The 17,949-nt window shown below is 48.8% G+C and overlaps 1 protein-coding gene across 1 annotated transcript; it reads right to left on the bottom strand.

Annotated features, from left to right (window-relative positions):
- Positions 1-11,152: 11,152 nt before the first annotated feature.
- Positions 11,153-17,132, bottom strand: CRYBB3 (crystallin beta B3). Its single transcript, XM_050806908.1, has 5 exons — positions 17,058-17,132; positions 15,731-15,849; positions 14,626-14,758; positions 13,152-13,294; positions 11,153-11,466 (listed from the first exon to the last, which is right to left on the bottom strand). The coding sequence occupies exons 1-5, from the start codon at positions 17,130-17,132 to the stop codon at positions 11,301-11,303; spliced, it is 636 nt and encodes a 211-aa protein (XP_050662865.1). The 3' UTR covers positions 11,153-11,300.
- Positions 17,133-17,949: the final 817 nt, after the last annotated feature.

Below are 17,949 nucleotides of genomic sequence, written 5' to 3'. Positions count from 1 at the left end.
CTTTTGCAGCACTCATCACCACCCAACATTCTGTTACTCATTTATTTTCTGCCTTTCCAATGAGGAGATAAACACCACAAAAGCAAAGTTGTCCCCCTGGTTTACCATGGTATCGCCAGAGCCCAGTGCCTGACACATAGTAGATACTTGTTTTAAAATCCCAGGGCTGGCCAGGCACAGTGGCTCACGCGTGTAATCCCAGCACTTTGGGAGGCCGAGTCGGGTGGATCACCTGAGGTCGGAAGTTTGAGACCAGCCTGAGCAGCATGGAGAAACCCCGTCTCTACTAAAAATACAAAATTAGCAAGCCGTGGTGGTACATGCCTGTAATTCCAGCTAGTTGGGAGGCTGAGGCAGGAGAATCACTTGAACCTAGGAGGCAGAGGTTGCGGTAAGCCGAGATCACGCCGTTGCACTCCAACCTGAGCAACAAGAGCGAAACTCTGTCTCAAAAAATATAAATAACTAAAAATAAAAATAAAAATAAAAAGTCCCAGGGCTGCTATAATAAAGTGTCACAAACTGAGTGACTTAAAAACAACAGAAATTGGGAATATAAAATGGTGTTGCCACTATGGAAAAGAGTGTGGCTGTCTCAAAAAAAAAAAAAAAAAAATCCAACATAGAATTACCATATGAGCCAGCCATTCCAATTCTGCGCATGTGCCCAAAAGAATTGAAAGCGGGGAATTAAAGAGATATTTACGCACCCATGTTCATAGCAGCATTATTCACAATAGCCGAAAGATGGAAGCCACCCAAATGTCCATCAACGGATGAATGGATAAACACTATGTGGTCTATCCATACAATGGAATATTATTCAGCCTTAAAAAGAAAGGAAATTCTGACTCCAACATGATGAGGCTTGAAAAAGTTATGCAAAGTGAAATAAACCAGACACAAAAGGACAAATATTATATGATTCCACTTATATAAGTTACCTAGGGGAGGCAAATTCATGGAGACTGGAAGCAGAATAGAGGTTACCAGGGGCTGAGAGGATGGGGGAATGGGGAGCTGTCGTTTAATGGGTACAGGGTTTCTGTTTAGGATGATGAAAAAGCTGGGGATGGATAGTGGTGATGGTCCCATAACAATGCTACTGAACTGTACTCTTAAAAATGGTTAAAATGGCTAATTTTATGTTATGCAGTATTTTACCATAAAAATGTCCAAAACCCCCCCAGAAGTTTATTGTGTAATTCTGGAGGCTGGAAGTCTGACATCAAGGTGGCAGCAGGGTCATGCCTGCTCCAGGGGTCCTAGGTGAGGGTCCTTCCTTGTCTCTCCCAGTCTTCTGTGTTTGCTGGTAATCGTTGGTGTTCCTTGGATGAGAGTTGTATCACTTTAATTACGTGGCCATCTTCTCCCTGTATCTTCACGTCATCTTCCCTTAGTGCGTGGCTGATTCTGTGTCTGAATTTATGCTTTTATAAGGATACCAGTCATGTTGGTTTAGGTGACTTCATTAGGTAACTTCACCCTGATGACTTCGTTTTAAATTGATTCCTTCTGCAAAGACCCTATTTCCACATAGAAGGTCACATTCTGAGGTGCTGGGGGTTAGGACTTTGGAATATCTTTTATGGACACAGTTCAGCCCATAATAGACCTCAGTCAACATTTGTTGAATAAATGCATGAATTCAAGACCTGGGTGTGTCCTTATAAATAAGAAAGAATTCCTAACATTTAGATAGTATGAGAGCTTGACACGAGTCAGGTACTGTCCATACTCATCCTTTTTTAATCCTCCCAACATATTCAAGAGGGAAGTATTGTATTTATTGATCATTCCATTTTATAAAAGAGAAAATTGAGGCTCAGAGAGACTAAGCCACTTGCCCAAATTTGCACAGCCAGTGAGTAGCAGGACTAGGCTTTACGGATTGAGCCCTGAAAGTGTCTGGTTTCATTAATTCAATCCTCACAATCATCTTTGCAGTAGGTATTATTAATGTCCCCTAATACAGATTAGGAAGCCAAGGCTCATAGAGCTTAAGTAACTTGTCCGAGGTCACACAGCCAGGAAGTGGTAGGACCAGCACTTGATCTTAGATCAGTCTGATTTCAAGATAAACGCTCTTAACTTTTAAACTATAAAGCTTCCTACTGAACTCTGGGAACTTAGTGAAGTTTTTCTCCTCCAGGCCTCAATTTCCCCATCAGAAATAAGGTCCTTGGTGCCGAGACCAGCTTGGTCGGGGCGCTGGAGGAATTAAAGGCACACACAGAGAAAAATATAGAGGTGTGAAGTGGGAAATCAGGGGTCTCACAGCCTTCAGAGCTGAGAGCCTCAAACAGAGATTTACCCACGTATTTATTAACAGCAAGCCAGAGATAAGCATTGTTTCTATAGATTAACTAAAAGTATTCCTTATGGGAAACAAAGGAATGGGCCGAAATAAAGGGCTGGGTTGGGCTAGTTATCTGCAGCAGGAGCATGTCCTTAAGGCACAGATTGCTCATGCTATTGTTTGTGGTTTAAGAACCACTTTAAGCGGTTTTCTGCCCTGGGTGGGCCAGGTGTTCCTTGCCCTCATTCTGGTAAACCCACAACCTTCCAGTGTGGGCGCCATGGCCATCACGAACATGTCACAGTGCTGCAGAGATTTTGTTTATGGCAAGTTTTGGGACCAGTTTATGGCCAGATTTTGGGGGGCCTGTCCCCCAACACTTGGTCCCTGCACCATGTATTAGGTTGGTGCAGAAGTAATCGCGGGTTTTTGGCATTACTTTTGATGGCAAAAGCCGTGATTACTTTTGCACCAATCTATTATTCTCATTGAGGAAGCCATCGGGGTTCCCATTGGCTGATAGAAGTGGTAAAACGTGCTAGGGAGATGTTTGATTATTATTCCTATTTCTACAGGTAAGCAAAGTGAGGCTCAGAGAGGAGACTTTCTTGTCCAAAGGCTCACAGCCACACAGTGGTAGAGCTGGGAGTTGAACTGAGATTTGAATTCAGAGATTTGTAGACTCCAAAACCCTCAGCCTATCCTACTTCTCTTACTTCAGTTTCCTTCTCCTTCACACTTGCAAAGAATTAAATATTTTGACCCATGGACATTACAGTATTTGTAATTATACCCTTTATAAAATAAGCCAATCATATGAAGCCCTCAGTAGCGGCTCTTACAAATATTATAGAAAGCGCTCAGTAACTATAGCTTTTATGCTATTCATTATTACTACATCTGTGCAGATGGCAATGCTTTAAAAGACTTTTATATTTCTTTTCACTCCCTCACTCAAAGTAGGTGCCAAGAGACTGTCAGCATCGTGCCTGTTTCTTTCTACCCATTCATTATTCATTTCTACTTCCGGCAAATGTGTCACCTATGAACTCAGTGGGGAGTGATACAGATAGGGTCCCCACCATGGTGCAACTTACAGCCCATAGGTTCTTGCGATCTCAAAATGCTTTGTCTTTTTAGAAATTTGAGATAGGTTTGGCCAGGCGCGGTGGCTCATGCCTGTAATCCCAGTACTTTGGGAGGCCGAGGTGGGTGGATCACAAGGTCAGGAGATCGAGATCATCCTGGCTAACACAGTGAAACCCTGTCTCTGCTAAAAATACAAAAAATTAGCCAGGCATGGTGGTGGCTCCTGTAGTCCCAGCTGCTGGGGAGGCTTAGGGAGGAGAATGGCATGAACCCGGGAGGCAGAGCTTGCAGTGAGCCGAGATCGCGCCACTGCTCTCCAGCCTGGGCGACACAGTGAGACTCTGTCTCAAAAAAAAAATTTTTTTTTGAGATAGGGTCTTGCTCTGCTGCCCAGCCTGGAGCACAGTGGTGCTATCACAGGTCATTGCAGCCTCCAACTGCTGGGCTCAAGTGATCCTCCTGTCTCAGCCTCCTGAGTAGCTCAGACTACAGGCATACACATCTGTGCCCAGCCAATTAAAAAAAAATTAGGGATAGGGTCTTGCTGTGTTGTCCAGGTAGGTTGTGAACTCTGAGCCTCAAGCAATTTTTCTGCCTTGGCCTTCCAAAGTACTAGAGTTTCAGTCATAGGCCACTGCCCCTGGCCAATCTTTGCTTTTGATGTGAGACCTGGGCAATTTGCTCACCTAGCCAATGAGCTAGGTCGTGGAGAGCTGAGCCGAGGCTCAGTCATCTTTGTGCCCCCAGTGCCTACATAGGATCTAGCACATAGTAGGTGTTCAGGAAATATGTATTGACTGGTTGAATTAATTAATGATAAAGAGCGGGAGTGTCTTCATTTGGGCTCTACCAGAAGCAGACTCTAAGACAACAAGTTCAGGTGTATATAATTTATTTGGAAAGTGATCCCAGGGAGCATCAGGAAGTAGGGAGTGGGGAAGTGAGCCAGAGAAAGGAAGGCAGGCAATTCAGGGTGTATTAGTGAGCAGGTTACCACTGGGTCTTCTTAAAATTAGGAGGTGTCATGTGACTCATTCTGGTCAGTGGATTCTGAACAAACATGACTGGTGTAATTTCCAGGTGAAATCATCTTATTACAGAAGCCACACTTTGCAGTGCTCTCTTCTCTTCTGCTATCCTGAGATGGCAACATTGCAAAATGGCAGAGCCTACACCAGCGTGGGTCTCTGAGTGACTCTGTAGAGAAAAGCCCCCTGCTGACCAGCACTAGACTTCTTTCATGAGTGAGAAATAAGTTTCATTGTTTTCAACCACCAAGAATTGGGGGCTGTTTGTTACTGCAGCATAGCCTGACAGATACATAGAGGGAAAGGACTCAAACCTTCCTCTCCACTTCATCTTCTTGCTCCCATGAGGAGAATAGGTCTTGCTGTTCCCCTTGGACAAACAATATTTAACTTTTAGATACAAAAGAGTCAGAACTGGAAGGAGGCTCTGAGATCATCAAAAGATGTTCTCATAGCCTATCAGAAACAACATTCCCTTCTTATGACACTTTTTTGTAACAGCCCTTTTACTCTCTTGAAATAAAATTGATAATGTAACCCATCTACATGCATGCTTAAAATAAATGAATAATAAAATGTCCTAACTCTAACTGTATTATAAAAGAATAATAAGGATAGAATGTGTAACAATATGTATTTTGGTATGTAAAGGCTTCAAACAGATGATATAAGAAAGCAGTTAGGCAATTACTCCTATTTATAATGCATACATTTGGACAGGAAGTTAATATTAAACTTAATATGTGTTAGACATTTTCATACACTTATGTAGCATTGTCATGGGTGACATTAATTTCCAAAATGGTGAAGAATGCTTGGTAAAGTTCTCACCTGAGCCCTGGGGAGTTGGGGAATTGATACCCCAGCTACTGTTAGTCATTGGAAGAAGGTTGCTCCTAGTAGGTATTCATTCCCCCAAGATTATAGCTGCCTCCCACCTCTCCAGGCACAGGAGAGAGTTTCCAGGCACACAGACATGTGGATACTGGCTGGTGGAAGTGGTCCTCACACAGCAACATTGTAAGGTCTACAGGGTAGGAAAAGCACAGCCAGCATCTGCTACAATCCAGGCAGCAGATCAAAGATGTCCGGGGGAAAGGCAAGGGAAAGAGGAAGCTGGCAACAGGGAATGGCGAGAAGGTCCCCCCAAGAGAGTCAAGACTTGGGGATGCATTTGCTGAGGTCCCCTAATGGTGGATCCCTAGGGGGGTGACCACAGAGCCAGCTGCCCAGCTCCCGAGAGCTCTCAGGCTCCAGTTCCTCTCTCCATGATCCCTGTTCACTGTCTGGGTCCTGGCTCCCTGCCCCCACCATGAAGCCTCTTTGTAGGGCTTTCGCTTGGATTCTGAGTGTGGCCATGTAGCCTAGTTTTCTAATTTCCCTGTTTCCACAGGTGTCTTTAGAATAAACCTCCATTATTGAGTAACTGCAAAGTCTCTCTGCTCCATACAACTATAGACCCTGTCTCCAGCATCTTCTGTCTGGAACGGAGCTCTGGAAGCCTGTCTGTTGCCCTACTTCTCATCATCAAAAAAATGATCATGAGAAGAGGATGGTGAACACGTACAGAGCACGTCATTGGTTTTACCCATTGTTCTAAGCCCTTTCTGCAAAGTAAACTCAGGTTACTAACTGCTACAACCTTATGAGATAGGTAGCATTATTATCTCCATGTTACAGATGAGGCAAAGGAAGCACAGAGAGGTTAAGTGACTTGCCCAAAGGCACACAATGAGTGGTGGAGCCTGGAGAGGAAACCAGGTGGTATAAATCAAGGGCCTAACTCAGTCACTCTTCCTCTGATCACTTGACTCTACTGCCTGCAATCACTGAGCAACACTGCCTCTCAATTAAGCTGGTAAAGTGATCTCTTGGCACTAAACCTCATTCTCTTGTAATTGAGGGATATTCTTGCTTCACTGTCACTCTAAGGTTCTGCCCTGCAGAAGACAAAATATGAGGGCCAGGCCGGGGTGGCTAACGCCTGTAATCCCAGCACTTTGGAAGGCCGAGGTGGGTGGATCACGAGGTCAGGAGTTCGAGACCAGCCTGGCCAACATGGTGAAAGCCCATCTCTACTGAAAATACCAAAAAAATTAGCTGGGCATGGTGGAGTGCACCTGTAGTCCCAGCTACTTGGGAGGCTGAGGCAGGAGAATCACTTGAACCTAGGAGGCGGAGGTTGCAGTGAGCCGAGATCGCACCACTGCACTCCAGCCTGGGCGAGAAATCAAGACTCTGTCTCAAAAAAAAAAAAAAGACAATTTTGTCTAGATTGGGGCTAAGAGCAGGGTTTTGGAGTTAGACAGGCCTGGGGTCAACTCTCAGTTCTGCCCCTCCCTGGCTGTGTGACCTCAGCAGTTGGCTTCCCCACTCTGAGCCTCTTGGAGCTGACGACTGCATAGGACAATGTATGGGAGTACGTGTGAAGAACAAGAGCTTCCTGGCACAGATGGTTATTATGGGTGTGAGGCTTTGGATAGAGTCACTTGGACATCAGTGACTGCCTGGGGCTGCCATGAATCTGGCAGTGCAGCTGAACCCCACCTCTGGAATCAACCCCACTCCAGACCCCGGGGCTGCATTTGGCCTGGGAGTGGGCATGGTGAGTGAGCTCACTGACTCACACTTGAGCCAGCCTCCCTGTAAGCCTTCCTGTTACCCAAGAGCCAGTCATGGGCCCTGTTGGTGTTAACTGAGATCAGGCATGGACAGCTTGTGGCCTGGTGCCTAGACTATAGTAGATGCTCAATAAACGAAGTCATTGCCCACACCAGCAGTGGCATTAGGTCGGCCGACCACAGCATCAACAGCTGATGAATACAGAGAAACAGGCTTTGGAGACAGACCTGAATGTGAGTCCTGGTCCCATCACTTAAGAGCTGTGGCACTTGGGACAATTTGCTTCAGCTCTCTGGGCCTCAGTTTCTCTCGCTGCATATGAGGATCACTATTGCCTGTCTGTAGAGTCAAGATGAAACTCTAAAGCACTTAATAACGTGCTTGGGGTTTGGCCACAGCTCTATAGTGGCAGCTATTATTACCGTTGTTTCTGCTGCAACTGCTGATGTTATTTTCAACTCTATCTCCCTGGTGACTTCCTGTCCTTTATGGATACATCAGAGTGTATGGCACTCAGGAATGGATTTTCTGGGGTCAATACTCAGGATTCAGGTCTCAGTTCTACCACTTCTTATCTGTGTGGCTCTAGGAAGGTGATGTTGCCTTCCTGAGCCCATTTCTTCATCTGTGAAATAGAATTAATAACCACACCTCCCTCCCAATGACATTCTTAGGGTTTAATGAGATGATGTAAGCATTGATTTATAAAGCATGACAGGCTGGGCACAGTGGCTCACGTCTGTAATCCCAGCACTTTGGGAGGCCGAGATGGGTGGATCATGAGGTCAGGAGCTGAGACCAGCCTGGGCAACACGGTGAAACCCCATCTCTACTAAAAATACAAAAATTAGCCTGGTATGGTGGCACACACCTGTAATCCTAGTTACTCAGGAGACTGAGGCAGGAGAATCACTTTAACCTGGGAGGTAGAGGTTGCCATGAGCCGAGACAGAGCCATTGCACTCCAGCCTGGGTGACAGAGTGAGTCTCTGCTTTAAAAAAAGAAAAAAAAAAAAAAAAAAAAAAAAAAGCATAACCGACTGGATGGCACCTGGTTCATACCTGCAATCCCAACAATTTGGGAGGCTGAGGCAGGAAGAGTGCTTGAGGCCAAGAGTTTGAGACAAGCCTGGGCAATACAGCAAGACCCTCACCTCTACAAAAAAATAGATTTTAAAAATTAGCTGGGCATGGTGGTGTAAGGCCTGTAATCCCAGTGCTTTAGGAGGCTGAGGTAGGAGGATTGCTTGAGACCAGGAATTGGAGGCTGCAGTGAGCTATGATCACGCCCCTGCACTCCAGCCTGGGTGACAGAGCAAGACCCCATCTCAAAAGATAAAAAAAGAATAAAGAATGACAAGGCCTCTCCTTGAGAAAGGGAGGAAGGGGTGGGTCCAGAGGGGAGAAAGGGGTGGGCAATAGGGGTGCTGTATCTCCACAATGGGGATGCCAAGCCCCTGCCTTCCATCTGTCTCATTGCTGGGCACCCCTGCTCCATCTGATCCTGATGCCCAGCCCAGGTCTCCCATACACTCGGAAAAAGCCAAGATGATTTCTCACCTTGTTTGTAAAATATGCAGGTTAAAGTAATTGAAAATTACTCTATCCTTTTCGATGCCTTCCTGAGGCCCCCATAGGCCTCCCACACACCAGCTGCATCACCCACTGGGAGGCTGCAGGTGCCTGAGACAGGCTCCGGGTACAGAAGGGGAACAAAGTCAGGGAAATGATGCAGAGTTGGCTCGTGGAGGTTGGATGGGTGAGGGGTGGTCCCGGGGCCTGCCTGCAGGAAGTCTGCTGTCAGCTGGCTATCAGACAGAAGGCCCCTCCTCTTCCTACCTGGGGGCAGAAGAGACTCAATTATGGCCGAGCATGGTGGCTCACGCCTGTAATCCCAGCACTCTGTGGGTCACCGGAGGTCAGGAGTTTGAGACCAACCTGATAAATACGGTGAAACCCCGTCTCCACTAAAAATACAAAAATTAGCCAGGTGTGGTGGTGTGCACCTGTAGTCCCAGCTACTTGGGACGCTGAGACAGGAGAATTGCTTGAGCCCAGGAGATGGAGGTTGCAGTAAGCTGAGACTGCGCCACTGCCTGGGTGACAGAGTGAGGCTCTGTCTCTAAATACATACATACCTACATACATAATGACTTCATTTATGCCTGGCACTGCCCCAGTGTCTGTTCAGCTCTCCAGCAACTCCCACTGCCCAGATGAATCCACGGGGGCCCAGAGCAGTGGTCAGTGGGGGGAGGTGGGATGGGCACTCAGTACCCCAGGCAAGGCTGCAGAAGGCCTCTGGGCAAGGGGACAGAGATACTGAGGCATGAGAGAGAGAGGTTCAGGTGGACCACACCAGCACAGTTCACCGGGCTCTCCGCAGTAGCCTCCCAACCAGTCTCTCTGCATCCCTCCTTGGCCACTAAGTGTATTGTTTGCACCCTAGCCAGAGTGATCCTATTAAATCCCAATGCAGACCATGGCTCACTTTGCTCAAATGCTCCGTGGCTCCCACCTCCCTCAGCGAACAAGCAAAGTCCACTATGGTCTGCAAAGCCCTAAATGACCTAATCCTGTTCTCTCTCACCCCTACCCCCAGTCTTTTACTCCATTCCAGACCTGCTGTTTCCTGTTAGGCCAGCACACTCCTACCTAGGGCCTTTGCACCTGTTATTTCCCTGCCTGGAATGTTCTGGTGGTTCACTGAGGTCTCGGTTCCTCTGCACAGAGTTCTCTGGCCATCACCCCCATCATTTCCACATTTTTATCCAACTTTATTGTTCTTGGTATTTACCACCTCCCAACATTATAGCCCTAATCGACCTGTTTATTTACTTTCTGTCTCTCCCATAGAAGGTGAAAACCTGGAGGGTAGGACATTGTGCTGTGTCCTTAGGCCTTGAACAGGGCATGGCATTTGCTGAATACACTGAACAGGGCATGGCATTTGCTGAATACATTAGTGACAACAGAAACTGACCCACAGAGAGGTGGAAGGGGAAATAATGGATAGATGAATGGAAGGAAGGAGAGAAGGAAGGAAGGAGGGAAGGAAGGAAGGAAGGAAGGAAGGAAGGAAGGAAGGAAGGAGAGAGGGAGGGAGGGAGGGAGGGAGGGAGGGAAGGGGAGGGAAGGGAAGGGAAGGAGGGAGGAAGGAGGGAGGGAGGGAGGAAGGAAGATCAGATGGACAGATTGATGGACAAGTAGATTGAAAGAAAAATTGATGGATATGTGAATAAAAGGATAGAAAGATGGGTGAGTGGAAGGAAAAATGGATGAATTAATGGAAAGAATAAATATAGGAAGATGGAAGGAAGAATGAATGGATGGATGGATGGGTAAGTGGGTGGATGGATGGATGGATGGATGCATGGATGGATGAATGGGTGGTAGGTGGATGGATGGATGAATGAATGGGTAGGTGAGTGGGTGGATGGATAGGCCAGTGGGTGGGTGGATGGATGGATGGATGGATGGATGGATGGATGGATAGGCGAGTGGGTGGGTGGGTGGATGGATGGATGGGTGAGTAGATGAATGGATGGGCACACGGGGGTGGGTGGGTGGGTGGATGGATGGATGGATGGGTGGATGCATGGATGGATGAATGGGTGGTAGGTGGATGGATGGATGAATGAATGGGTAGGTGAGTGGGTGGATGGATAGGCCAGTGGGTGGGTGGATGGATGGATGGATGGATAGATGGATAGGCGAGTGGGTGGGTGGGTGGATGGATGGATGGGTGAGTAGATGAATGGATGGGCACACGGGTGGGTGGATGGATGGATGGATGGGTGGGATGGATGGATGGATGGATGGATGGATGGGTGGGTGGATGGATGGATGGATGGATGGATGGGTGGATGGATGGATGAGTGGGTGGGTAGATGGACAGACATTCAGGTGGAAACACGCACCAGCAGATAAACACAAGATCAGGGCAGTAGAGGCACATGGTTCTGCCTGAAAGGATTAGAGCCTAGGATATGGGCAAAGTTCACAGCCCCTTCCTGGGAGTCTCAGAACTCTCAAGCCCCAGCCTCCTTCAGCAGGCCTCTCCCACAGGTCCTGCCCCAGGCCTGGCTCCCTCAGGAAGTGATGCCGAGGAACATGGCAGGTGGGGGACCAACCCCAGGCTTTATTGAGCAGATTCCAGGGAAGGGTGGACAGGTCGGCCCTCGCCCCAGTCCTGGAGCCTCCTCTTCTTGCCCTTGCAGCCCCCGAAGCATGGGTCTGGGTCTTTGAGGTCTGGGTGCCTTTCAGCTGCTGAGGAAGCAGCCCCGCTTGTGCCACTTCTGGTCGCGGATGCGGCGCACAGACTGCAGCTGCGGCTGGCTGGCGTTCCACTCATTCCAGTGGCGGTACTCGCCCCGCTCAAACACGTACTGGCGCCCACGGTAGCCGGGAAACTCATAGCCAACCCACCTGCCGGGAGACCAAGGTTGAGATGTGGACGGTCTGCTTCCAGTCACCCTGCCTCCAGCCAGCATCTGACCGTGCACTGCCTGCCTACATTCCCCCTAAGCTCCCCAGAGCCCTTGGGACGAATCCAAACTCCTTACCCTGCTCACAGGACCCTTCCCACAGCATCTCTAGTCTTATCTCTCAACATCCCATTGACGACTCCACACCGCAGCCTCTCTTATTCTACTTTCCCAGAACCTGCTGTGTGTGTGTGTGGCGGGGGGGAGCTTTGTATGCATGATTCCTTCTGCCTGGAATGTTCTTCCTCACCTCATCCTTCTCCTTCCCCCTTTTTTCCACTTGCATCCCTTACAGCTCAATTTAGATGTCTCCAGACTCCTGCAGGCTGAATCGAGTACCTCACTGGGACTCCCAGAGCCCCTTGTGCATCCCACAATCCTGATCCCATCACAATCCTGATCCCATCACAATCCTGTGATCCCATCACAATCCTGGTCACAATACGTTGCGAATACCTGTTACTTTGTCTGTCTATCAGACTATGTAATATTTTTTTTTTTTTTTTTTTTTTTTTTTAGCTGGAGTTTCGCTCTTGTTGCCCAGGCTGGAGTGCAGTGGCATGATCTCAGCTCACCACAACCTCCACCTCCCAGGTTCAAGCGATTCTCCTGCCTCAGCCTCTCAAGTAGCTGGGATTACAGGCATGCGCCACCATGCCCGGCTAATTTTGTATTTTTAGTAGAGACAGGGTTTCTCCATGTTGGTCAGGCTGCTCATGAACTCTCGACCTGAGGTGATCCTGGCCCCAGACTATGTAATTTTTTTGAGGGCAGAGGATATGTGTCATTCTTGCTGTTCTCTGTATCTGCATACCAGCATATAGTACATGTTCAGTAAAAATTATTGAATAAATTATTATCAGGGATGGGTGGTGTCCCTCAAGGTCCAACCCCAGATTCCAAGCCCACAAGTGAGATGTAACCACCTACAAAAAGCAGGTGATCCTAAGACTGCATTAACGGTGATATTAAGCCTAGAAAGAGGGAGGTGATAAGCCTGCTCTCCTCTGTACAACTTGTGTCACACCTCAATAGCTGCACACATCCTGGGCCCCTTGGTAAGAAGAACAAGAGTTATGAGGGGGAAGAATATTTCAAGAATCAGTTCAAGGGCATGGGGATGTTTAGAAAAGGAGGAAAGGGCCAGACACAGTGGCTCACGCCTGTAATCCCAGCACTTTGGGAGGCTGAGGCGGGCGGATCACGAGGTCAGGAGATCGAGACCATCCTGGCTAACACGGTGAAACCCTGTCTCTACTAAAACTACAAAATATTAGCCAGGCTTGGTGGCGGGCGCCTGTAATCCCAGCTACTGGGGAGGCTGAGGCAGGAGAATGGCGTGAACCTGTGAGGCAGAGCTTGCAGTGAGCTGAGATCGCGCCACTGCACTCCAGCCTGGGAGACAGTGAGAATCCATCTCAAAAAAAAAAAAAAAGGAGGACTCAGATGGGAACAGGTGGAGAGAACAGATTTCACTTGATTTAAGTCAAGGCTGCCTAGAAATCTCAATGGGTCAGGAGTGCAGGGAACATCAATCATGCAAGAAAGTATGGGCACTGATTCTGTTTGGAGCCAGAGGCGTGGCTGACCAGAAGATGGGGCAAGGGTGAGGGTTGGGTCCCTTACGTCCCATTGATGGCGCGGACACTCGCCACACGGTCCTGGAAGCCATGAGCCCAAAGGCTGGGCACGTCATCATCCACTATCTCCATCTTGCGGCCACTGAAAGCTGGGTTCTCAAACAGATGAAGCTTGTGATCTGGGCTATCCTGAGGGCAATATCGTGGGGTGAGCGGCTGCTCCCGTATCCAGAACAGAGGTCAAGGAGGCTCCAGATGCCGGAAAGAATCAACAAGTCACCACAAAATAACACCCACCCCCAAACCCGCTGCAGGAGAGAAGGGACTCAGGAGATGCCTCCACCCCCAAATTCACTGTAGGAGGGACAGGGAGAATCCTCCAAAGCTGGTCGATTTAGGAATCCAGAGCCATAGATGATAAAACTGAAAAGGAATTTTCAGATCTTGCTCAATCCCATCATTCAAATGATAGAGAAACTGAGGCCTGGAGAGGGTGGACGGAGATCAAAAGTATCAACATATGAGCTTTCTCTCTTTCCTAACCAGATGCCAGTTTCATCTTCCCGGTTTCCCCTCTTCCATTGCCCTCTAAGGAGGACTCAGTTACGTGACAAAGAGAAAGGGTTGGTGCAGCTACTGGATGTGAGTGAAGCAGGGGAGGAAGAAGGGTGGTGTTTAAAGTGTCACTGTGGGCCAGGCATGGTGGCTCATGCCTGTAATCCCAGTACTTTGGGAGGCCAAGGCGGGCAGATCACTTGAAGCCAGGAGTTCAAGACCAGCTTGGCCAACATGGCGAAATGCCGTCTCTACTAAAAATGCAAAAATTAGCCCAGCATGGTGGCAGGAGACTTCAGTCCCAGCTACTCAGGAGGCTGAGGCAGGAAAATCACTTGAACTCAGGAGGCAGAGGTTGCAGTGAGCAGAGATCATGCCACTGCACTCCAGCCGGGGTGACAGAGCAAGACTGCAACTCAAAATCAAATAAAAATACATAAATAAAAAATGTTTAGAGAGAGAGAGAGAGACTGCACTCCAGCCTGGACGACAGAGCAGGAGTCTGTCTCAATAAATAAATAAATAAGTAAATAAATAAATAAATAACTAGTGTCACTGTGACTGTGTCCCTTTCAGGTGTTAGAGAAACACAAGTAGAGAACTTAAAGTATTTTGAAGCTACTTTCTGAAGTTATTTCCTAGACTGCATTTCTTTGATAACAATACTGATTTGTGACTGGACCACGCGGCTCATCGTTTTAATAGGGTTACAAAGAAAAGTCCCAGTGCTATGCTGGTTTAATTCAAGATGTGAGTCTTGGTGTCTCAACTCCCAACCCAATGTCCATTCAATATCCCACTTCTTGTCCCACACAATTGTTCAGATCAGAAACATGAGGGCCCTTCCCCGGCCAGGTCCATCTGGGCCAAGCCCTCAGCCCAGCTCGTGCAGTGAGCTTGCCTGAAAAGCTCCCGGTGCACCCTGCTTCCAGGAACACCCAGAGGTGGGCAGGAACCATACTCACAATGTTCAGAGGCCGGAGGGACAGGAGGCTGTCACTATTACGGCTGTTGGACCAGGCATCCCAGCGAGGATAATCCCCCTTCTCCAGAACAAACTGCTCCCCGCGGAAGGCCCTAGACTCAAATCCCAGCCACCTGAGGGAGGAAGAGGCCTGCCTGGGTCACCTTTGCTGCAGCTGAGGAAGCATTCAAGTTTAGTGAGAGAAGGATCCAAGAGCTGCTGACCTTGAACCTTGCACCCTCCCTCCAACCCTACTGCTAATTCCTGGATCTGTAATTAAAGGAGCTGCTAGGACATACCAGGGACTGTCTGAGACTCTGGGCCGGAAAACCATCCTAGCGAATGTTGCGGAGAATCTAGCCTCCGTGCAAGGTACTCAGAAAAGTCTTTAGCACAATGCCTGGCACACAATAAGTACCCATAGGTGACAGCGACTTCTTCCTCTTCCTTTTCTTCTTCTTTGTATTATATTGTTTTTAATATGTATTTATTTGCATCATTCCATTCATTTTCGTAAAAACTCTCTCTGAGATATGTACCATTGTTATCCCCATTCCACAGATGAGCAAACGGAGGCCTGGTGTGTGAAGCAACTTGCCGAAGATCCCCCAGGTGGTTAGTGCCAGAGCCTGGACTTGCAATCCAAAGGCGGGAATTCAGGGCCCAGGCGGGATACCTGCCTGCCTTGTGGACATGGATGGGACACTTACCCACTTTGGCCTCAGTTTCCCCATCTATAAAGTGGGAATAAGAATGACACCTCTCTCACGGGGTCATGAGGATTCAATCACATAATGCATGTTAAATTTTAGGTGTTACAATGATTATTAAAATGATAAATATTAAATCCCATGTTCCAGTCACTGAGCTAGGTGCTAGGTCGTCCTTGCTGTTTTTCTTCCAACCTCAGGTATCCTGGGATTTGCTGCAGATATCTAGGATTCTAGAGAATTCTTCAACTCTCATTTTACAGATGGGGAAAATGAGGCCAGAGAAGGCAGGGGAGTTGTCAAAAGCCCCACAACAGATCTAGAGCTCAGACTGGGGCCTCCACACTCCCAGAAGGCTCAGGGTTGTGGCGAGGGACTGGGGGTCTAGGTACTCACGGCCCGGACTCCACTTGGATGGAGCCCACCTTCTCCAGCAGGCTGTCGGTCAGGCTGGGGCACTCGGCCGAAAGCTCGCAGTGTTTGCCTTGGAAGTTCTCTAGTTCGTACACGATCACCTAGAAGAGCAGCGTCCTAAGCATCCCACCTCTGCTGGGCTCCCGGCTCCAGCCTCTGCCCCTCCTTGGGGCATTAGAGGGAGGTACCATCTGCTTTATCCTCTCTGCATCTCTCCAGCCTGGAGCCAGCACCGAAGCGGGCCTGCACTGCCCTCTAATGGCCATGGAGGGAAACGCGTTCAGGAACTTCAGTGAGATCAATTAAAACTAGGGATTGTAACTCTAATGTCCGGCAGGAGCCAGGTAGGGAGCCCAGCGGACTGAAATAACCCGAGAGGTTGGTGGGGAAATGAAGCTGCTTCTGGTAATGAGGGAATGAGGTCCCAGTTCCAATTTTTTCAAGAGAAAAATTCAGAAATCTGTATTTTCCTTAACGTGAAATTTCCCCCTTTACAAAATGAAACACCTGTTTGCAATCTCTGGGAAGACCTCTGCCCGCCCCAAGCCTAGGCGGAGAGGGGCTGCAAAGGCAGACCAAGGTTTTGCCTCTCTCACCTGCCTGGAAACACAAACTGACTTTGTAGAAGATCCCCAGGGAACATCTGTTCTAGTCATTTTACAGAAGGGATCAAAGAAGCTCAGAAAGGGTAAGATACTTGCCTCGGGCTGCACAGCAAGTTAAGAGGAGGCACTGGGATTCGACCCGTCCTTAGACTCTGTCTGGAATAGTTTCCCAAAAAGCCCCCGGAGATGGTTTGGAAAGGGCAGAGCCAACGCATTCAAACCTTCTCTCAGATTTCTAGGGCGCCTCCCTCTGCTAGCTGGCTTCACTCATTTCTTTTAGCTTTTACACCAACTCTGGCCATGATGTCTGGGCACCATCCACATTTCAAAGATGGGGCTGTTGAGGTCCAGAGAACCTCCAAAACCTGTGCCCTTTTCCCCAGAGAGGGCAAGACACCAGGCTGAGGTCACACAGGCGAGTCAGAGCTCAGAGCCGTGTTTCCAGAAACTCCCGAGCCTCTCTGATCCATTGACACAGGCAGGATGTGGGTGACCATTTCCGTTTTGCAGAGGAGGGGGGATGTGGCAAAGTCATGAAGCAAGTTTCTAACAGGAGGGTGGCAGTCAGAGGACCCACCTGGAGCGTTTTGTCTTGGCCCGGGTGGTTGGAAGGATGGGTCTTCCTTTCTGCAGAGGTGCTGCTTGGCTGGGAAGATGACCCTGAGGCCCAGGAGCAGCCCTCTCACCCCCTCCCTGCCCAGTACCTTGTAGCTGCCCCCAAGGCCTCCATGGCTCTTGCCAGCTGCAGCCTGCTCGGGTGCTCCATGCTGTTCCGCCATCTCCCCAGGAATACCTCTGGCTTCAAATCAAAGGAAAATGGGTCATTGGATCCACCTGGGAGAAGCCAGGTTTTGCTGTGACTGGAGTCCAGGATGAGCTACAGAGCCTTGCTGCCCACAGGGCATGGCCATAACTTATGATCGACATTCGGTCATTCAGTCATTCAGCAAACGTCCATTGAGCACCTACCATGGGCCACGTGGTGGACTGAGACAGTGGGATCAGGAACCCCGTTGGACAGAGGGGAACTCTGAGGCTCAGCAAAGTGAGGCCACTTCCTCAAGCACACAGAGGAAGTGGCCTGGGTCGGGCCTGGCTCCAAAGCCCGTGCCGTTTTCCCCCGATCCAGATGCTCCTCGAAACCCAGGTTTCCCAGAGCTCTCTGCAGATGTCCCATCCCCAGACCTTGGCTGAAGGGTGGGCTTCAGGGGGTTTCCTCTACAGGGGTCTCTCCCACCTCCATACTCCAGGAACTCCGTTGTTCACTGGTTACTTCACCAAAGATTCCATGAGCACCTACACAGTGCCAGGCTCTGGGCTGAGTGACCAGGAGGCACAGGAGACCCCAAATGTCGGGCGATAGACAGACAAACCTCTAGAGAAAGCGTTTGTAAGACCAGGTCCTTGGACACTTGATCTGGGCCAGTCTCCCTGCGTTCGGTTACTCATTCCTTAAGCATTTATTGAATACGACTGTGTACCAGCCGCTTCGAGACCCAGACACCGACAGTTCTCCTTCATTGCTACAGGGATGGTGACACGCAATACAGGCCCCTGCTGCAGTCACATGGAAGCATGCTTATCATTGTTGCACCC

Source organism: Macaca thibetana, chromosome 10 (assembly GCF_024542745.1).
Source record: "Macaca thibetana thibetana isolate TM-01 chromosome 10, ASM2454274v1, whole genome shotgun sequence".
Classification (NCBI taxonomy): domain Eukaryota; kingdom Metazoa; phylum Chordata; class Mammalia; order Primates; family Cercopithecidae; genus Macaca; species Macaca thibetana.
Note: the sequence above shows the minus strand (reverse complement) of the source record. Positions and strands in the feature narration are given on the sequence as shown.

Bases quoted from the DNA above. Each gene is read 5' to 3' on its own strand.
- CRYBB3 (XM_050806908.1), bottom strand. From the start codon at position 17,132: ATGGCGGAACAGCATGGAGCACCCGAGCAGGCTGCAGCTGGCAAGAGC. The intron at 15,850-17,057 runs GTACTGGGCAGG...CTGCTCTTCTAG, and splicing joins GCCTTGGGGGCAGCTACAAG to GTGATCGTGTACGAACTAGA. The intron at 13,295-14,625 runs GTGAGTATGGTT...TATTGCCCTCAG, and splicing joins CCCTCCGGCCTCTGAACATT to GATAGCCCAGATCACAAGCT.